The sequence below is a fragment of the Theropithecus gelada genome, chromosome 14 (genome assembly GCF_003255815.1).
Source record: "Theropithecus gelada isolate Dixy chromosome 14, Tgel_1.0, whole genome shotgun sequence".
Lineage (NCBI taxonomy): Eukaryota > Metazoa > Chordata > Mammalia > Primates > Cercopithecidae > Theropithecus > Theropithecus gelada.
Window position 1 is genome coordinate 78,608,500 of NC_037682.1, and position 22,913 is coordinate 78,631,412.

Genomic DNA, 22,913 nt, shown 5'->3' on the forward strand with positions numbered 1-22,913 from the left:
CTAAATGCCCACATGGAAAGCAGGTGATATCTAAAATTAACACCCTAATATCACAATTAAAAGAACTAGAGAAGCAAGAGCAAACAAATTCAAAAGCTAACAGAAGATAAGAAATAACTAAGATCAGAGCAGAACTGAAGGAGATAGAGACACAAAATACCATTAAAAAAAAAATCAGTGAATCCAGGAGCTGGTTTTTTGAAAACGTTAACAAAATAAATACACTGCTAGGCAGACTAATAAAGAAGAAAAGAGAGAAGAATCAAATAGACACAATAAAAAATGATGAAGGAGATATCACCACTGATTCCACAGAAGTACAAACTACCATCAGAGTACTATAAACACATCTACACAAATAAACTAGAAAGTCTAGAAGAAATTCATAAATTCCTGAACACATACACCCTTTTCCCAAGACTAGACAAGGAAGAAGTCCAATCCCTGAATAGACCAATAATAAGTTCTGAAATTAAGGCACTAATTAATAGCCTACCAACCAAAAACAGCCTGGGACCAGACAGATTCACAGCCAAATTCTACCAGAGGTACAAAGAGGAAATGGTACCATTCGTTCTGAAACTATTCCAAACAATAGAAAAAGAGGGATTTCTCCCTAACTCATTTTATTAGGCCAGCATCATCCTGATACCAAAACTTGGCAAAGACACAACAACAAAAAAAAGACATTTTCAGGCCAATATCCCTGATGAACATCGATGCGAAAATCCTCAGTAAAATACTGGCAAACCAAATCCAGCAGCACATCAAGAAGCTTATCCACCATGATCAAGTTGGCTTCATCCCAGGGATGCAAGACTGGTTCAACATATACAAATCAATAAACGTAATCCACCACATAAACAGAACCAATGACAAAAACCACATGATTATCTCATAGATGTAGAAAAGGCCTTCGATAAAATTCAACACCGCTTCCTGTTAAAAACCCTCAATGAACTATCGATGGAACGTATCTCAAAATGATAAGAGCTATTTATGACAAACCCACAGCCAATATCATACTGAATGAGCAAAAGCTGGAAGCATTCCCTTTGAAAACCAGCACAAGACAAGGATGCCCTCTTTCATCACTCCTATTCAACATACTGTTGGAAGTTCTGGCCAGGGCAATCAGGCAAGAGAAAGAAATAAAGGGTATTCAAATCGGAAGAGAGGAAGTCAGATTGTCTCTGTTTGCAAATAACATGGTGTATATTTAGAAAACTCCATCATCTCAGTCCAAAATCTCCTTAAGCTGATAAGCAACTTCAGCAAAGTGTGAGGATACAAAATCAGTGTGCAAAAACAGGAAGCATTCCTATACACCAATAATAAACAAACAGAAAGCCAAATCATGAGTGAACTCCCATTCACAATTGCTACAAAGAGAATAAAATACCTAGAAATACAACTTACAAGGGATGTGAAGGACCCATTCAAGGGGAACTACAAACCACTGCTCAAGGAAATGAGACAAGACACAAACAAATGGAAAAACATTCCATGCTCATGGATAGGAAGAATCAGTATTGTGAAAATGGCCATACTGCCCAAAGTAGTTTACAGGTTCAATGTTATCCCCATCAAGCTACCATTGACTTTTTTCACAGAATTAGAAAAAAACTACTTTAAATTTCATATGGAACCAAAAAAGAGCCCACATAGCCAAGACAATCCTAAGCAAAAAGAACAAAGCTGGAGGCATCATGCTACCTGACTTGAAATACTACAAGACTTCAGTAACCAAAATAGCATGGTACTGGTACTAAAACAGACATATAGGCCAATGGAACAGAACAGAGGCCTCAGAAATAATGCCACACATCTACAACCCTCTGATCTTTGACAAACCTGACAAAAACAAGCAATAGGGAAAGGATTCCTTATTTAATAAATGGTGTTGGGAAAACTGGCTAGCCATATGCAGAAAACTGAAACTGGACCCCTTCCTTACACCTTATACAAAAATTTACTCAAGATGGATTAAAGACTTAAATACAAGACCTAAAACCATAAAAACTCTAGAAGAAAACCTAGGCAATACCATTCAGGACACAGGCAAGGACAAAGACTTCATCACTAAAACACCAAAAGCAGTGGCAACAAAAGCCAAAATTGATAACCAGGATGTAGTTAAACTAAAAAGCTTCTGCACCGCCAAAAAAACTATCATCAGAGTGAACAGACAACCTACAGAATGGGAGAAAAATTTTGCAATCTATCCATCTGACAAAGGGCTAATATCCAGAATCTACAAAGAACTTAAACAAATTTACAAGAAGAAAACAGACAACCCCATCAAAAAGTGGGTGACAGATATGAACAGACACTTCTCAAAAGAAGACATTAATGCCACCAACAAAAATATGAAAAAAAGCTCATCATCTCTGGTCATTAGATAAATGCAAATCAAAACCACAATGAGATACCATCTCACACCAGTTAGAATGGTGATCATTAAAAAGTCAGGAAACAACAGATGCTGGAGGATGTGGAGAAATAGGAACACTTTTACACTGTTGGTGGGAGTGTAAATTAGTTCAACCATTGCGGAAGACAGTGTGGCGATTCCTCAAGGATCTAGAACCAGAAATACAATTTGACCCAGCAATCCCATTACTGGGTATATACCCAAAGGATTATAAATCATTCCAGCATAAAGACACATGCATGCATGTGTTTATTGCAGCACTATTCACTATAGCAAAGACTTGGAACCAATCCAAATGCCCATCAATGATAGACTGGATAAAGAAAATGTGACACATATACACCATGGAATACTATGCAGCCATAAAAAAGGATAAGTTCATGTTCTTTGCAGGGACATGGGTGAAGCTGGAAATTATCATTTTCAGCATACTAACACAGGCACAGAAAATGAAACACTGCATGTTTTCACTTATAAGTGAGAGTTTAACAATGAGAACACATGGACACAGGGAGGGGAACATCACACACTGGGGCCTGTCAGGGGATGGAGGGCTGCGGGAGGGATAACATTAGGAGAAATACCTAATGTAGATGATGGGTTGATGGGTGCAGTAAACCACCATGGCATATATATACCTATTAACAAACCTGCACGTTCTGCACATGTATCCCAGAACTTAAAGTATAATAAAATAAAATAAAAATAAATTAAATAATTCAAAACAAAACAACAAAAAAAGAAGCCACTCTTTTTAGACGAAACTCAGTGTGAGCAAACGGAACACTTAGTGCATTTTATAGGTCAATGGAAGATGAAGGTTATCTGAGGAATGGTCCACTCAACTCCTGCTTGCATGTACGTATTTCCTTGTCAGGGCTAGGAAATTCTCCCCACCTATCCTTTTGATCACCATGGCTGTGATTGCCAGGGACAAAGGAGGAAAAGGACAGAGCCAGATAAAAAAGAAACAAAAGTCAGTTTGTTTAAATTGCCAGGGAATAATGCCTTTGGCTAAAGGAAGTCAACCCAGAACATCCTGTTCTAGTTAATAAAGTGCATCTGTCTCCCATTTAAGTAAGGAAAACAATCTCTGCATTTGTGGGGGCTGCTCAGACATTGCCACCTTCACTCCCACCCAAACTCGCGGATGGCTGAGGAGTGTCTGTCCTTTCCCGAGAGCAAGCTGCTCCTTCTGAATATTAAAGTCCCAGGCAGGTCACATGCATTTAAGCACAAACTCACTTTTTCAGATGCAAATCTCAAAGCTTTCACTAAAAAAAATAAGCTAATTCCCTCCGTGATTGAAATCTGTATAATTTAGACACAAAAATAAATGTTCCTTCTCTCCTCTACCTCTGTTCCAAAGTATTTCAGCAATGTGGGATCTAGATACAATTCACTTACTCCATGTGACATTCATGTCAAATAACAGCTGAACAACCTTATGCTTTGGAAGGACTCCTTCTCCTGCCACCTTCCTAAGATCTATTCCGGCATCGATTCCCAAGTCATGGCATCAAATAATCCATGACAGATTCTGGATTGCCCAGCTGGTCTGTCTGGGAAGGTGCCCATTTGTGAATCAGAGCTCTCAGCAAAAAAAAAAAAAAAAAAAAAAAAAAAGACACTTCTGCAGATAAGCCTGCAAGCTTTTTCTTGTCAGAAAATGAAAAGTATGTGTTTTCATTTACTTTTGCATTTTCCTCCCTTAAATGCCAGAAACCTCAGAGGCAAATTTGTAGCCACGGTGCTCCAATCTGCAAGAAAAATGAAAGACTGCGAGGGTTGGAAGGAGCCCTGAGATCACCTACCAACATCGTCACTTTATAGATGAGGAAAGTGAGGTCCAGAAAGGGGGAGGATTATAGGTCATGCTGCTAGTTCATGACAGGAACCCATATTTCATGACTCCCAGCTCCATCTACTAATGTACAGTGGACCATGGAAATATCTACTACTCCTACCTCCTTCTGATGGTCTCTGTTCACTTTGCAGTGAGCTGCCTTTCATCATCCTTTCGTCTGGTGGTTCTCAAAGTGTGGTCCCTGGCCAGAAGCATCAACATAACCTGGACCTTGTTGATACATAAATTCTCTGGTCTCCTCCCAGACTTGCTCACTCTGTTTTAACAAGCCCTCCAGGTGAATTTAATGCTCACTAAAGTTGAGATACTTACTTAAACCTGTTAGCTCCATCCAGCCTATTCACCAGGGATCAGATCCATCTGATTTCATAGCTCTTTTTCAGTTTGGCTGTTCTAGTTACCTAAGGCAGAAGTTTACTTAAGTTACCTCTGGAGAAAGAGTGCCTATTGTAAAGTTTTGGACAGGAACTGGAATGGAAAGCTGTCATGAACTGAGGCAGCTCGAGGGACCACTCTCTGTGTTTTTCCCTGTTTCTCTCCCATCTGCTCTTATCTCCTCTCTCCAAAATATTCCTTTACTTCCAGCTCTATTATTTTCTGTTTCTTCTTAGCTGGCTTTTGCCATTGGCCTACCACAACCTAACTCTAAAGTCTAAACCACGGTATCCTTTTTGCTTTAATTTTTCTTCCCAAGTGGAAAATTCTTTCTATATGACTTCTATCATGTCTCATTTCAAATTCCTGCAAAGGACATTAACTGGCCCAGTGCATCTCTTGAGCCAGGCCACATTGGTCACACGGTTACCTAAATGATTAACCACCCTTGAGCCAGATGTTTGCTCCTATCTAATCAATTATTGCCATCACATGAGTGGGCAGCTATTACCATTACAAAGTAGGTGATTACGTGGGGGAATCAAGAGAATAAGAGTGAAACTTGGAAGTGAGACTTCTGTGTAGTGATAGGAACTTGTGTACTGAGAGGAAATTGGGGGAGAGAGGAGGATGGCAGATGTAGAACTCCCCCACCAACCCTGTGAATGAGATGAGGGAACTTGGGTGGTGGGGCTGAACAATTTGGCTTACTGAAGGTTGAGTTGGAAACGAAGGTTCTGTTATCTTATTATGACCTCAACCTTCAAGAGTACTTCCAGGTTGGGATGGGCTGGAATATACGGGATGCAGTTTATCAACTCCCTAAAAGTCACAGAAGATTCAAGCTGTAAGGAATTTCAGGGAACACCCAGCTCAGCAGTTCTCAGCCCTGGCTGCCCATTAGAGTCCTCTGAAGAGCTTCTGAAAACCAGAGATGCCTGGGCCCCACTTCAGGGATTCTGATTTACAGCTCCCTAGACACTTCAAGTGCACAGCCAGGACTGAGAATTGGTGCTCTAACTAGACCCTCTTAATTTTACAGGTGGGGAAACTTAGGTTTGGCTGCATAATATTACCATGGATCACTTAAAGATCTATTTCTAACTTGGTTATAGAGTTTGGGTTACTAGATCATAAAATGTTAGAGCTAGAGGAGATCATGGAAGCCATGCGCAGAACCCTACCACTGTTACTAGAGGCTAATGAGCTAAGTGACTTGCCTAAGGAGTTGTAGCCAGAAAGGGGATGGTTGAGGGGTAGAACCCAGATCTCCTGACTCCCAATCCAGTGCTCTCCCTATAACAGCCAAGGACAAGGGACTAAAAGAGCCAGATGAGACATTAACCAGAACCGGCTGCAGGCCTTGCACACACTCTACTCAAGAAAGCCTTTCCAGCAGCATAGCTGAAAGTCTGGCAGCAGAGTCTGGGTGGAATTGGAATGTCAAGCAGTCTTGGCCAAAGGAATCAGTGCTTTGGTGCCCTGAGATTGGTCAGGAGGCTGGTTTGATGATGCTAGTCCTTGCTTTCTGCTTGCCTCCCTGTTGTCCTGGGAGTATGTGTGTGTGTTTGTGCATATTCCCAATCAATGGACAGCTGGGTTGGAACTGTGTTGTGATGTGCTCAAAAACCATGCCCTGGGTGTCAGGGATCTCTCTATTTACTGGGGCAAGGTTGTCTTTGTTTTCCAGAGTGGCTTTGGTCAAAGTGTTGACATTCATTGGTCTTGCGTAGAGTTGGAAATGGGCTCCAGTGGGTATTTAGGAAGCAGAGGCATGTGATTCGTGTCCCAGGGGTCGCTCTGGGTATATGTGCACATGCATGTGCACTTGAGGGTTGCTGGTGGAGGTGGTTGAAGACAAGAAGTTTCCAATGCAAGAAAATGAAGCATACCAGACATATTGAGCAGGAAGCAGGAAACTCCAAGGAGGTAAATGTGAACCTTAACCATATCCTCTTACAGGTATGGGGTAAGGGGGAAGAAGAGATGAAAAAGTAATACCCCTGCTTTAAGCTTATGAGGAACTTTACAATTGATAAAGCATGTTCACATGCGTTTAGCCCTTCTGATCCTCATAATGATCCCACAAGGTGGATAGTTCCTGTGATCCAAACTTGCAGTGGAGTAGCTAGGCTCCAAGACCACATGATATTTAGATGAGGGGGCTGAACCACTACCTCTGACTCCAGCCCAAGTGCTCTGTCCACCATGGTATGCTATGCCTTCCAAGTGTGAGTGTGTGTGTGTGCACACATGTGTGTGCCCCTCCTGGGTGCAGACCTGTCTGGCAAGGGAGTTTAAGTGAAGGCCAGAATGAGGTGTCATGTTTACCAGGGCCAAGCAGAAACTGGACTATGAATTCAGGAATATAACACAGGAAATTGGCTCTGGGTCAGCTGTGATTGTCTTAGATAAGTTAGCTTTCATTTTCATCTCAGTGAAATAATAAGCACCTCGAGGGGTTGCTGTAGGGCTCAACAATAATGCACACAAAATAGCTAGACCATGTCCCTCCCATGAGAAGTACATGCATTCAATAAATGGTAACTATTAATATCCTGTATATATGTTATTGGCCAGTGTGCAGAAGACCACCTGTTTGCAGATAAGAAAGACAGCAGCTTGGCTCAGGGCCAAGGGTTGCTGGCTTTGTCCAAATACATCTTCAGGTACTTTCCGCAGAGCCTCCGACTATATAAAACCAAGTCCCACTTCCCAGCCTCACCTTTCTAACTCATCACAGCCCGATCTCTAATTCCTCACACATACTTACTAATGATTTGCTAGTTAAGTGCAAGTACAGATGATTTCAGGTCTGAATCAAACAACAGAGTGTGGCAGTACTTCAGAGGACTGGGGTGGCCTCAGCAGGTTTACAGTGTGTATTCTTCGGTGGGGTGACTGAGTAGATGACAACTCCTGGGGGTCCTGGGTCAAGCAGATCACAGCTGCTGAGCTCTTACTAGCGCCAGGCCCTTTACATTTGGAATCTCACTGAATCTTCCCAAGCAGACATGTGAATAGGTGTTATTTCCATTTTACATATGAGGAGGCTGAGGAGGTGCTAAATTAATTGCCAAAAGTCATCAGGAGCTGAGATTCAAGGCCAAGACTGCCTGGCTTCAAAGTCTGTGCTGCTTCTACTACCTACAACCCAGCCCTCTGACAAAGACTCTCCTTCGACCAAAACTTTAGTTGGGCTCCTGAGTCTCCTCTGACTAGGTCAGACATTGGGCTTCCCTCCCTGTCCTTGTAGAATCCAGTTTGAGCAAGAATCTTGCTAAGTCGTTTTGGCTAAAATCTTCCACCTACCTTTGGTAACTCGCCACCCTTGTTATCTCAGGACTCTGGCCTGCCTTCAGCAATAATCCCATCCTATCAATTTAACCGGAAACCCCCTATTCTTGATGTTTCCTCCTAGTAATTTTCCAAGCACTGCCCCCCATGCTGTTCCTGGGTTATAAATCCCCATTTGTCCTTATTGGAGTCAGAGTTGAGCCCAATCTCTCTCCCTCACTGCAAGACTCCTCTGTGATAGTTATATGTCTATCGTAGTCCCCTGCTCTCCAGCTCCTGAATAAAGTCTGCCTTACCATCTTTAACAAGTGTCATAATGTTTTCTTTCAGATCTCCATCACCCATACAGGTTAGACCTATACCAAAGCCGGGAAATGTTAGGTTTACAGGCGGGTGCAGCACATTGCTTGGAGCCCAAGAGGATAAGGCGTGTGAAGACAGGGCTGGTCAAGAGTGATGTGGCCTGGGAAAGGGAGAGTATTCACTGACACTGGACCCCATATTGGCTTCCTCCCCACCCTCTTCCTCTGGGTTGTGTTCTATCTCAGCCTCCACCCAGCCTCACCTCTGGCTTTCACCTCTTCCAGCTCACACACTAGTGACTGACCTTCAAGGGGCATTCCCCTAAGCCAGGCCTATGGAGGCGCATGCAGAGAATGTGTCAGGTGAGAGGCAGGATGAGGCAGAGGAGGCTCCACCGGAGCCCAGAACCTTCTGTGGTGCCTATCTGCCGAGGGACGCTCAGGTGCCCGGAGATACTCTTTCCCTGGTTGTGAGGTGATGCAGAGCCCCAGGCAGGTTGATGGCTCCATTTTAGCATCGGCTGGATGTAATTAGCTTTGGTGGGGGGCCAGACACTTTTACAGAGGACTTCATTGTTCTTGGGAACCTGGAGGAGTGTTTATCATTTCAGAAACTGAGAAGGCGCTGGCTCTCTCCCTCTCAGCCTCGGGACTGTCCTCCCTTCAGATGCTAATCCACAAAGTAAGTCCAAGCCAGGTCTCAGATGAAGTTCAGGGCTTGGGCGGAGCCCAGACTTTTATTTCTCTCAGGAACAAGGCAGGTGTGGAATCCATACCTGGAAAGCAGCCAGATGGAAACCTAGAGCAACAACTCAGAATGTCACATGTCAAATAACTTAATTGGGTAATCATCTGAAGAAGGGTTTGTGCACAACATATTCGGGAAGTCTGAACCAAGAGTGTGAGGGACTAATTCAAGAAGACGGTTAAGTCCGCCCAAGCCTGCCTCAAGCTCACCCAGCTGCAGGCCCTGGGACCTCGCTGGATCAATTCCTCCCAGGAGAGCTCTAGAAATGGTATCTAGCAATCCCCACCTGAGACCCCTGGGCAGTCAAACATGCCTGGAGCTGCAACGATATCCCACCCAGAATGCCCACCAGCTGTGCACAGTCCTAAACTATAAGAGTCAGTGTAATGTGGTGGTTGCCTGTCTACACTTTGGTTCAGATTGGGTTGGGCCCTGGCTTTGCTGGTTATAAACTATATGTGACTTTGGGTAAGTTATTTTCCTGTGCCTCAGTTTTCCCATCTGCAATTGAGATAAAAATAGGGCCTACCTCCTAGGGAGGTTGTAATAATTAAATGAGTTAAGATATGTAAATTCAGTCCTGGTGGTTTCCCTGGATTCTGGAGTGGCCTCTGGAGGCAAATTCTACTTTCACAAGCCTGTTGCATATGCAAGGTCCTGACACTGATACTAGTTTATCTGGAACCAACTGAAGCCACTACAATCTAGTTTCCATAGGAGCTTATGGAGTGAGGGCTTCCACACATCCTGGCAATAGGGGCCAGGGTGGGATAGACTTGAATTTCCATAAGACCTTAGTCAGGGGAGATGGTTAATCTTGCCTTAGGGGGATAAAGGTCCTCTTCAGGAAAAAGCTGGTTCTGGAAAAGCAAAATTGTGTATGTTTGCATAATCTTGGGTTCGGTTTCCTTCTGAAGTTAAAAGTGTTAGTTTGTTACATGTTCAATGATTCTACTTTCTTGGTAAATATTTAAACATGCAATGTATAATATGACTCTACATCTGTTAATCCTTTCTCCTTTCTACAATAGTTACTGAAGAGAAACAGTCACTGACATTTATCTGGTTCCAATTTTCTGCCAGGTACCTGATCCACGCTTCTCATTTTACCCTCATAATGATTGAAGTAGGTAGTATTGTTACCTCGATTTCATAAATGTGGAAATTAAGGCAGAGAGAAGATAAGAAAATCACCCAGGGTCAAGGAGATTAAAATTCGGGGCTGACTGCAAAGAACTAATTCTTCACAGTGAATACACAGCATTACTTTCCCAACTGAGTGACAATTACTTGCCAAGTATTGGTCTAGTATACACAACTGATCCATCATGTTTCTTGTCCCTTCAAGAAGTTCGTATTCTAGTAGAAGAGAGTTATATACAAACAATAACTAAAAACATGAAAAACAAAAAAGAAAACTATGGGATAGAAGAAGTATGTGTAATGGATTTTGAGGAGGCCAAAAAAGGGGTGATCAGTTCAGCTTGAGGGTATAGGGGAGGGCTCCATGGAGAAGTTGACCCTTGGGGTGGGCCTTGAAGGATAACCTGAATTGTGATGAGTGGAGACCAAGGAAAGGGGAGATGCAGGAGTTTGAGGCAGACAAGACCATATGTGCATAGGCATGGAGAAGAACATCGGTGTACTTGGGCATGGAGAACAGATCAGAGTAGCTAGAACATTGAATTTTGGAGCTGGGCTGTGACAGGCTTAGATCTATCAAAGTGTTGGTCTTGATTCTTTAAGCCCTAGGGAGCTGCTAAATGCCTCAGATGAAATGCCATGAGCTGATCTGTACAGAAAAGATCATTTCTGCATAGGAACAGGGAAGTACATACAGTCCTGCATCCTTCAGAAATGTACCATCAGCTCCTAATGTCTCTGTCACTATTGGTTTCGGGAATGGGAATAAGACAACAGGAGTCTCTTTCCTGTTGAAAGAAGCATGTTGAAGACCAGAACTGCTATGGGGCCCTGGCATAGTGGGCCTCTATAGGTTTGCAAAAGCTTAGCTGTTCTGAGTGATGAGGACGTGTCTGCTGCAACAGCCAGACGCACCACCATCAGGATGAGGTTTGATGTGCTGTCCTTTGCCAATGGTAACAGTGGGACCCAGAAAGAAACAGGACCGGCATTGGGAACACACTGTAACCATCTTGCAATATTCAACCCAAATGCTGGCTACAAAACTAGAAGATTGTTTTTCTAAATTAAAGCCGTTTTGAATTCATGATTACATGTTCCCCATATAATGTGTGATTTACAAACACTGACTTATAAATTCTACATAAATGTAAATTACACATCTGTGCACAGTATGTTACATATTTGAACGTAGACTAGAACAATGTTCCATTACATATAATAAACCAGGTAGCTCTTTTAACATTAGTGCTAGAACTATGTATTTATGATTATAAGGCAACTTCCCCTGAGGACCCTACCATTTTTTCTTTTTTTTAAACATATATTCTGAAGTCATTATGAAAAAAAAACTGATTGCTTTAGAAAACTGCTCAAAATTCTTTGGCTTTGAAAGAAAACGGAGTGCCAAAATTTTGTCTAATAAAATGACATTTAAAGTAGAATCTGAGTCAAGCCTGAAGGAAGATATGCTGGTTTTTCGAGACAGCAAAAAAATTCAGTCTTTGGTATCCAACACTCCATTATTCATTGGCCTGAATTGGCAGGAGAGCTGTTGGTACTTTGGAGATGACCAGAGAGGGCGAGAGAAGTGATAGGTTGATAATGAGAGAAATACAACCTGAACTCTCTCAGGTCAACTCTGAGCATGCTGGGCATTTATTATTTGAAAGTGAAGAAGATTCGATATCCCCTTGCTAGCTACTCTTTCCGCTCATTTATCTGCTTACGGGGTCATTTTCCTGAGCAAATGCTTCAAATCAAATGTCTTTTTGTTGGACCACTGACCCAACCAGGAGTTAGCCTCCAGGGTCCCAATACATGCATGAACGGTGGAAAGAATTTATTCCCCTCTATGAGGCAGCCCCTCCCGGAGCCCTCACTCCACGGGGGCTCACCGGGGCCTGCGGAAGGTGAGGCCATAGTGCTGACAGGCCAGCCCCACGGTGGGTGTGTACACGATAGGCATGAACTTCTCCACATCTGAAGTCAGCACTCGGTAGAAGAGCTTCTCGTTCCGGTCTTGGAGTGTCATGAGAATGATGTACCTTGGAAAGGGAGAGAAAAAGCAAGCTGACATGGGGTAGCAGCAGGCCCTGATGCCTCTGTGGCGTGGTGCAAAGACCCAGGGCTCCCGCTCCTGCCCAGCTACAAGGGCACCTTCATGGGCAAGCCATCTGCCCTGAGCATGAGCTTCAACAGCTACGAAATGTGAAGATGACCTGCTTGTGGTGCTTATTATTATACATGGTGAAGGTACGGTTCTAAATATTTTACAACAACTCCTTTAAAACCTCCGATGGCTTGTGAAGTAGGGATTATAATTCTTGCTATTTTAGAGGCAAGGAGACTAATGTAGAGAGAAACTGACTCACCCCAGGTCCATGGCAGGGTGGGAATTTGAATCTAAGCAGTCTGACTCTGGAATCTGTGCTCTCAACCATTGTTCAAGATACTTATGAACATTAATGAAATAACAATAGCATAGTAACATTCTGGGGGTGGGGTAGGGTAAAGGAAAATCCTGGGCATGTAAGCACTCTATGAACTGGCCTCTCCTACCACACTGGGCTGGTTCCTGTCACAAATTGTGATTTGTAAAAAGAATCTCTCTTTTACCTGATCCCTGAAACCTGAAATCACTAAGCCAGGAAAAGAGCCTTCCATTCAGACTCCTAAGAATGCAAAAACCTCTGTGAGAGAAAACCTAGGGGTTGAAATTCACAATTAAGTGTGACTGCTAATATCACAACCTTTCTGGATAATAATCTTGGGGAGAGTAGCAAGGTACTTGATGCTCTGGCATCGGGAGGGATGGGAGAAATGCTCTAACAGGGGGAAAACATCTGTGGTCTGGTGAAATGATCACTGGGCATGACATCAGGATCCTGGGTTTGAATCCCAGCTCTGCCATTTATTAGCTGTGTGAACTTGGGAAAGTCTTGTGTGACCTCTTGGGTCTCAGCCTTCTCCTCTCTACCAAAGGAATTGGTCCTTTGGTGGAAAACTAAAAACTGTGCTCTGGAAGGTGTTTCTAGCAAGAGAGGACTGATACTCAGGAAGAGCCAGGATCTCAACCCATTGCCAGTGTGGGATTCTGTTACCCAATAGCCATTTGTGCACATCTTTTCTCAGTTCTACCTTCAGTTATGTCAAACTGGTAAGCTGAAACTAGCCATCATACAAGTATTTACACTATGGAATCTGGCGGATGCCATAATTTCCTAGCCCATTCCTCACCCCACACAGAGAACCAGTTATTAAAGATTTACCAGCACACCACTGCCCTTACTCGAAAGAAGATGAGTTTTCTTAGCATGTCCCCAAGCACCCTGTAAAATGAGGGACTCCTGGAAATAAGCGGGTCTAGGTGGTCAAGCAGCATCAGGGATGAGCCTCTAGAACTCCCAGGAATGGGCACACTCTTTTGTCCCCGAGCCTGGAATGTTTCCCCAGATCTATTAGTGAGGCCCATCTAGCTGGAAATAACTGGGGAGGGAAGGATTTTTGAATTTAACGTTTAGAGCTTAATATCTGTAGGAAGAGGATTTCACTTTGGACTTGATTTCTTCTTTATACATTTAACAAAAGGAGAAGGTTCAGATTATTCAAATTTAGGGCGTGTCTCATCCTGTTAGTTGAATTCACTGTGTCATTTCTGGCTTGCTCTTCAGAGTGACTTAGCTAGACCCAATTAGAGTTAGATAAAAAAGAGGGAGAGGATATTTGGCCTGACTACAGTATGGCCTTGGAGTTAATGTGACTAACATCCTTTGAGTTTAGAGCTTTGGGAGTAGGGGTGGAGGTATGAGCAGAGGCTTCCGTGCTCATCACCACTCAGAAGCAATGGATGGTATAAGGGAAACAGAGGAATATGAGTGCAGGGTGACCCTGGCATGCTGCTGAGCTCTGCCCCTAGGGGGACAGCCACACCCTCAAGGACCCAAAGTCTTGGCCAGTTTGTTCTATAGATTGAACTGGCCGAGTTCTAGAGTTTGTTTGTTCTAAGAGGGGGATTCCTTATCTTCTTCCTACGTTTATGCTAGAGCCAATAACAAGGTGACATATTTACTTGACAAACGCTGACATACTACCTACTATGTGCCAGGCACTGTTCTAAGCACAACACAAATACTAAGGCATTTAATCCTCGTAACAACCCTATGAGTTTTCCCTATGGTACTCATTGTACTAATGGGAAAAGACCCATAGAGGCTAAGTAACTTTTGCTATTAAGAGGTAGAATATGGATTTGAACTCGGTCTAGTACTAGAGTCTAGTCTTGTAGCCACTGGTCTCTGCTGCGTCTTAGCTGTGGCATACCAGAGAAATGAAAAGCATAGACTCTGGAGCCAGGTCTCTGTGTTCAAATTCCAGCTGTGCCCATTTATAGCCATGCGACCTGCAAAGTGACTCCCTTGTTTAGTAAAGCTGATAAAGTTGACCCCATGATTCCCCATTGGCTCTTTATGTCTGGATCTCTATTGGAGGAGAACTCAGAGAGGAGGCAGGGTTATTAACTGTTGCCCATAGCCTCCAACAAATGACATCTAGGCCTATCCTAAGGTGTCCCCTGTCCATTTCCCTCTCCCCCACCACGTCCCCCTAATTCCAGGAACCCAAGGTACGTACCACTTCCTTAACATGCCTGTCTCTACGTCTTTGCTCCACTTCGTCCCTCTCAGTGAAACATTCTCCCTGAACCCCACTGCTGTCTGCTGAAGTCTTATCAGTGCTTCTTATGCTGACTCAGCTTCTACCACTTCCCAGAGGCCCTTCCAGACTCCACTGGTTGGAATGCAGTTTCCCTTTCCAGTTCCCCCAGGACATGTCGGCTGTGTCTCAGTCGTAACAAGCCTTGTCTCTCAGGGAGACTATGAATCCTTTAGAAGGTAGGGCTGAGTCTGGGATTTCTTTGGGGTCTCAGCCTTTTTTAGCTGGAGAGTTTCCAGAAAACCCTCTGTGAAGCATAGGAAACAGACAGCTCAGCCCAAGGACCAGGCAGAGAGAACAGACGCTAGGTACTGACTTGTCCAGGTCACTCTGCTGCCGCTCATAATATCTCATGATTCGGAGGAGCTGGACATCCTGACTCAGAAAGCAGGGTGGGATTAAGCCGTGGATTCCAAGCTGCAGTCTTTCTTCAAGGGTAAAGGCCATCCCCTGGCAAGAACAAGAAAAAAACACCCACACATAAGTGCATACACAGGAAACAAAGGAACAAAAGGGGTCCCACCCACAGACAGGTAAAAGTCAGTGTGACTCAGTAGAAAGGTCCCTCAACTCAAATCCCACCTCTGCTATTTAAGTAGGAGGGTCATCTTGTGCCGGTTACTTTGACACTTCTGAACTTCAGCTTCCTCATTGGAAAAAATGGGGAAACTGTATCATCAGGGTTTTTCTGTTTTGTTTTTTTTGTTGTTGTTGTTGTTGTTTTGTTTTTATATACATATGTTTTATTTTATTTTTTAGAACAGTGATATGGTTTGTCTGTGTGTCCCCACCCAAATCTTATCTTGAATTGTAATCCAAATTCATAGTCCCCATGTGTTGAGGGAGGGACCTGATGGGAGGTGATTGGATCACGGGGGCTGTTTTCCCCATGCTATTCTTGTGGTAGTGAGTGAGTTCTAATGAGATCTGGTTGTTCAATAAGTGTCTGGTGCTTCCCCCTTTTCTCTCTCTCCTGCCGCCATGTAAGATGTGCCTGCTTCCCCTTCACTTTCTATCATGATTGTAAGTTTCATGAGGCCTCATCAGCCATGTGGAACTCGGAGTCAATTAAGCCTCTTTTGTTTGCAAATTACCCAGTCTCAGGTAATATCTTTATAGCAGTGTAAAAATGGACTAATACAAACAGTATTTACAGAAAAACTGAGAAGATAGTATAGAGTTCCCATATACCCCCTTAACCAGTGTCCCTGATTATTAACATTTGACATTAGTATTATACTTTCATTAGACTCAATGAACCAGTAATGATCCATTATTATTAACTAAAGCCTTCAGTTTATTCAGATTTTTTAAAGTTTTTATCTAATACATATACAGATATATATAAATATATGTGTGTGTGTATATATATAAAAATATGTGTGTGTGTGTGTGTATATATATATATATATATATATATATATATAAAATTCCAGGACCCCATCCAGGATCCTATATTAAGTTTAGTCATCATGTCTCCTTAGGCTCCTCTTGGCTTTGACAGTTTCCCAGATGTCCCTTGTTTTTGACAACCTTGACAGTTTGGAGAAGCCCTTGTCAGGTATTTTGCACATACTCCTCTACTGGAACTTGTCTGATGTTTTTCTCATGGTTGGATTGTGGTCATGGGTTTTTGGAAGGAAGATCACAGAAGTAGAGTGCCATTTTCATCACATCAGACCATGGGTACATATAATAAATGTGATTATCACTGTTGATATGAACCTCGATGAGTGGCCAAAAGTCATGCTTGTCAGGTTTCTCCACTCTAAAGTTACTCCTAGCCTTGGCCATTGGGAGTGTTTTCGGTTGGCTCTTGCATTTCTTTGACATACTACCCATAATGTAACGGTAGTGGGTTGGTTGTTTTTTTTGTTTTTGTTTTTGTTTTGAAATTCCTTACTTTCTGGCATTACAAGATGCTCCAGGTTCATCTTGTACCTTGCCAGCTGTGGTCCTAGACTAACCCATTTCTCCAAGGATCCCCAATTCCTTTTTCAGAGCATGGTTATTAGAAGGCAAGATTTGGGCACTATTTACTACTTGTGTCCCTTGCTTATTTCTAGTCCCTGTCAGTTAACAGAGCAAGGAAATATACATGTGTATATTAAAACTGGAGTATAACCACATATCTATAAAGTTTTCTATATTTAACCATTTGAACCTGTATTAAGCTGAACATAAGTTCATACTAATGTCTCCAATGTGAATTCATTACCACATGGATCATTTTAACCCCATCACCTTGCTAAACTGTGAATTCCCACTCCAACAATAAAAAGTTTGGCTTTGACCATCTCCCATTTATGTACTTAATTGCTTAATTTCAGTATACCCATATAGCAGTGTCAAAATTGTTAACCTGGACCACTGTGGGAAACAACTTTATAAATTAGAGTACAGTGGTTATGTGCAGTTCTTTTTGCCTTCATTCTAACAGACTCCACTCATTTCCAAAGTTACTTTAGTCAAAACTTTTTCCCTCTACTCTCTTCACTGAGACTGTTACATACATCTGTAATACAATTAGATTCTCCTGTCATAGTCTGCATTCCTTTCTGGAATCCCCCAACCTATTAAATAATTTTTTAAAAATCTGGACACATTAAGGTTCATTCTTTATGCTGTAAAGTTCTATGGGTTTTGACAAATGCATGTCATGCATCCACCACTACAATATCATACAAAATAGTTTCACTGCTCTAAAAATTCCTTGGGCTTTACTTGTTCATCTCTCTTTCCTCCCCCAAACCTCTGGTGACCACTGACCTTCTTTACCGACTCTACAGTTTCATCTTTTCTAGAATGTCATACAACTGGAACCATAAAGTATGTAACTTTTTCAGACTGGCTTCTTTTACTTAAAAATATGCACCTAGAGTTCATTCATGTATTTTCATCACTTGATAACTCATTTATTATCATTGAATAACATTCCACTGTACATTTATACCATAGTTTGTTTCTCCACTTATTGAAGAAAGCTTGGTTGCTTCCAGCTTTTGGTGATTATAAATAAAGTTGCTGTAAATATTTCTGTGCAGGTTTTTATGTGAACATACGTTTTTAAATCAGTTGGATAAATATGTTGGAGTGCAACTGCTGGATCATATGATAAAACTATGCTTAGCTTTGTAAGAAACTGCCAAACTTTTCTAAAGTGGCTGTACCATTTTGCATTCCTGCTAGAAGTGAATGAGAGTTTCTGTTGCTCTACATCCTCTCCAGCAACTGGTATTGTCAGTTTTTTGGATTTTAGTTGTTCTAATAGGTGTACAGTGATATGTCATTATTGCTTTAATTAGCAATCCTCTATTGACATATAATGCTGAGTATCTTTTCTTTTTTTCTCTTAAATTTCAGTCTTTATTTTAGATACAGGGGTACATGTACAGGTTTGTTACACAGGAATATTGCATGATGCTGAGGTTTAGGGTAGAGATCCTATCACCCAGGTAGTGTGTATAGTACCTGATATGTAGGTTTTCAACCTCCAGTATCCTCCTTTCTCCCCCATCTAGTAGTCTGCACTGCTATTCTTCCCATGTTTAAGTCCATGTGTGCTCAATATTTAGCTCCCACTTGTAAATGAGAACATGTGGTATTTGGTTTTCTATTCCTGCATTAATTCACTAAGGATTATGGCCTCCAACTGCATTCATGTTGCTGCAAAAAAACATGACTTCACTCTTTTTTAAGGCTGCATAGTACTCCATGGTATATATGTACCACATTTTCTTCATCCACTCTATCATTGATGGGCACCTGAGTTGATCCCATGTTTTTGCTATCATGAATAGCACAGAGATGAACATACAAGTTCATGTGTCTTTTTGGTAGAATGATTTATTTTCCTTTGGGCATATACTCAGTAATGGGATAGCTGGGTCCAATGGTAGCTCTGTTTTAAGTTTGAGAAATCTCTGGACTGCTTTCCATAGTGGCTGGACTAATTTACACTACATTTACATTTACAGTGTATAAGCATTCTCTTTTCTCATCAGCCTCTCCAGTATCTGTTGTTTATTGACTTTTTGATATTAAGCCATGCTGACTGGTGTGAGATGGTATCTCATTGTGGTTTTAATTCGCATTTCTCTGATAGTCAGTGATGTTGAGCATTTTTTCATGTTTTTTGGATACTTGTATGTCTTCTTGTATGTTTTTGCTGCAGTTGCTTTTGAGGACTTAGTCAAACATTCTTTGCTAAGGTTGACATTGAAAAGAGTATTTCTTATGTTGTCTTCTAGGATTTTTTTTATAGTTTGATGTCTTATATTTAAATCTTTGATGTACTAAGTTAATTTTTATATATGGTAAAAAGAAGAGTTCCAGTTTTAATCTTCTGCATATGGCTAGCCAGTTAGACCAGCACCATTTATTGAATAGGGATCCCTTTCCCCATTACTTGTCTTTGTCAGCCTTGTTGATGATCAGATGGTTATACGTGTATGGCTTTATTTCTGAGTTTTCTATTCTGTTCCATTGGTCTCCAAGTCTGTTTTTGTACCATGCTGTTTTGGTTACTACAGCTTTATAGCATCGTTTGAAGTCAGGCAGTATGATGCTTCCAAATTTGCTGTTTTAGCTTAGGATTGCTTGGCTAGTTGGGCTCTTTTTTCTTCCACATGAATTTTAGAATAGCTTTTCTAGTTCTGTGAAGAATGACATTGGCAGCTTAATAGGAATAGCATTGAACTTGTACATTGCTTTGGGCAGTGTGGCCATTTTTACAATACTGATTCTTCCAATCCATTAGCATGAACTGATTTTCCATTTATTTGTGTTGTCTCTGATTTCTTTCAGCAGGGTTTTCTAGTTCTCCTGGTAGAGATCTTGCTTTTCCTTGGTTAGCTGTATTCCTAGGTATTTCATACATTTATTTTCTATCTGTATATCTTCTTTGGTAAAGTCAGTAGGGAAATGCAAATCAAAGCCACAGTATGATACACTTTACCACTTTACACCCACTAGAATGGCTGAAATTAAAATATACATGTACACACACACACACACACACACACACCCCAGGAAACAAGTGTTGGTGAACATGTGGAGAAATGAAAACTCTGGCTGGTACATTGCTGGTGAGAATGTATAATATTGCAGCCTGTATGGAAATTGTAGTGGTGCTCAAAAAGCTAAACGTAGAATTACCGTATGACCCAGCAATTCTGCTCCTAGGCGTATACCCAAAGGAATTGAAAGCATGGACTTGAACAAATAATTATATGTCAATGTTCATTGCAGCATTATTTACCATAGCCAAAAAGTGGAAATAACCCAGGTATTCATCAACATATGAATGGATGAACAAAATGTATATACATGCAATGAAAATTTATTCAGCTATAAAAAGGAATGAAGTTCTGCTCTGTGCTACTTCATGGATGAACCTTGAAAACACTATGCTAAGTTAGATAAGCCAGACACAAAAGGGCAAATATTGTGTGATTCTACTTATATGAAATGTCTGGAACAGGAAAATTCATAAAGACAGAAAGTAGCTTTGAAGTTACCATGGACTTGAAGTAAGGGAAGTGATGGCTATTGATGATTGGTTAGAGTTTCTGTTTGAAGTGAGAAAAAGTTTTAAAAATGGATAATGGTGATGGTTTTACAACATTGTGAAAGTACTTAGTGCCACTTAATTGTACAATTAAAATTGTCAAAATGGCTAATTTTATGTTATATATATTTTACTACAGCTTACAAAACTACTAAGATAATATATCCCAAACTGTTGAATTATACAACCTTAAATGGGTGAATTGTATGGTATATAAATTTATTTCAAAAAAAATTTTTTTAAATAGTTCTTTGCATGTTTTGAATATAAGCCTTTTACTGGACATGTATTATGTAATTTTTTTCCTAGTCTGTGGCTTGTCTTTTCATTCTCTTGGCAGTGTCTTTCACAGACCAGCATTTTCTAGTTGAATGCTGGGGAGAGAGATGGGGAATAAGATGTCATGGAGTCTCTGACCTGGTCACAGTCAAGCCCTGGAGAGACAATGTTTGCTGGAAGAAGTTGCAGGAACTGTTCTCATAAAAGACACTGTCAGAAAGGGACATAAGCTGCCCCACCCTTATCCCAAGATGAGATGGTGCAAAACATGGTGAAAAACAGATACTTTTTCTGTGTAGAACTCAGGGTGGCCCTGCTGGAGTGAGGGCTGCCCTGGCACTGGAGCTCCTGGACACACTCAGCTTTCTCATGGGAGGCGCTAGCAACACTGATAGTGATCCCCTGAGTGGCTCCATGGGCGGCAGACGTCAAGAAGGAAGAGGCCAGAATCCCCATGGGGGGATTGCACAGGCCTGCTAATGTGACCCCTGTTGAATTCAAGGCTGATCATAGCTGGGGCAACTCTGGTTAAGTCTTTTATCTATACTGAGTCCCAAATAATGCAAGTTTCCTCCTAAAAGTGAAGAAAATTGTGCGGGTGATAAACGAGACCTCAATTATGCTGTTGACAGGCAGCTCCCCGCAGATTTCCTTGGGGAGAGGAAACCCACAAAGGTAGGGAGCATCAGAGCTCCCTTCATTCCTCTGCCACCTCAAAATGATTTCATCCAAAATTATTACAAGCCCTTTGATAGGGAATTACTAACCATAGGGAGATTCAAACCCATATATTGATTATCCTCACCTTAGAGGTGTTGCTATCATCAGCTCTAAAGAAGACTTTAATGAATATCTAATCTTATTCTAACTTTCCTTACAACCACATTGTGAGGAAGATTTTACAACCTTCCCTTTACAGTTGAGAAGGCTAAACAAGAGAGGTTACATAATGTTCCTGAAGTTCCATGGCTATTACTTCATACTCTATTGCTTCTTAAACCAGGAGGCATTTTATAATCAATAAGTATATTTGGTGTGATAATTTTTTTCCTGATGATTTTCTTTGACTAGAGGTATGTGATAAAACCATTTGTATTCTTGCCACTATAGTGCACATCCTCCCAGGACTTTGGTGAGACGGACCTCAGAAAATGTGATGGGGTGTCAGGGGAGTTGTGTGAAAGGAATGGATAAAAAAAGAAAGAGAGTGACCGGGTGCAGTGGCTCACACCTGTAATCCCAGCAGTTTGGGAGGCTGAGGCAGGTGGATCACCTGAGGTTGGGAGTTCAAGACCAGCCTGACCAACATGGAGAAACCCCATCTCTACTAAAAACACAAAATTAGTCAGGCATGATGGTGCATGCCTGTAATCCCAGCTACTCAGAAGGCTGAGGCAGGAGAATTGCATGAACCTGGGAGGCGGAAGTTGCAGTGAGCTGAGATCACGCCATTGCACTCCAGCCTGGGCAACAAGAGTGAAACTCTGTCTCAAAAAAAAAAAAAAAAAGAGAGACAGAGAAAAAAAGAGTGAATGAAAGACTCCTTGACTACTCCCAATTTCCTCTTTATTTTGTAATTTTGGATCTTTAAAACTTTGAATACTGGACTTCTTTTGTGTTTTTACAAAGTAATAAGGACAACTTACGATAGAAGAGTGCAGGAGACTGCGCACTTTCACCAAATGCCTTTAGGCAGGTGACTGTTCACTGCCTCAGTAAAGACTATGATCACCTTTCCTTGGCCCAGAGCATCCTAGGGAAGCCCAGGTATCTAATTATGACATCATCTTTGTTAACGATCACCGTGGCTTTTAACAACTGTCCACTTCTCTCTACAAGGAGAAATGTTTTTCTTGGCTGACTGCCGCCAACTTCTTTTTTATTTGAGGAAAAGGGATGACTGTTTAGCGACTGGTAATTTCAGGGATTACAAAATAATACTTCTTGAAGCTACTTTTCATCCTGAAGCTAATAATAAGGCAACCTCAGATTTACAAGTCTGCAAAGCAGAAATGCAGGCACTGTAGTTGCACCACGGCCTCCAACATAGGACAAGCACAAGACAGTTCACTAGGGCTTAAGGGGGAAGTGTGAGAACTTACATTTCTCTACAAAAGAAATGAACTTTGGTAATCGGCACTCAGGTGCTTGTTCTGTGTATGTAAAAAAGTCATAGGGTATATGAG

At 41.7% G+C, this 22,913-nt stretch overlaps 1 protein-coding gene across 3 annotated transcripts in view; it reads right to left on the minus strand.

The window, feature by feature from the left end:
- Positions 1–22,913, minus strand: part of ME3 (malic enzyme 3) — a 217,712-nt gene that overhangs the window by 103,647 nt on the left and 91,152 nt on the right. For all 3 annotated transcript variants that reach the window (XM_025358506.1, XM_025358507.1, XM_025358508.1), the window contains exons 3-4: positions 15,196–15,329; positions 12,065–12,214 (exon numbers count right to left, since the gene is read on the minus strand). In XM_025358506.1, coding sequence (XP_025214291.1) covers positions 12,065–12,214; positions 15,196–15,329 — 284 coding nt within the window. The remainder of the gene's footprint in view (positions 1–12,064; positions 12,215–15,195; positions 15,330–22,913) is intronic.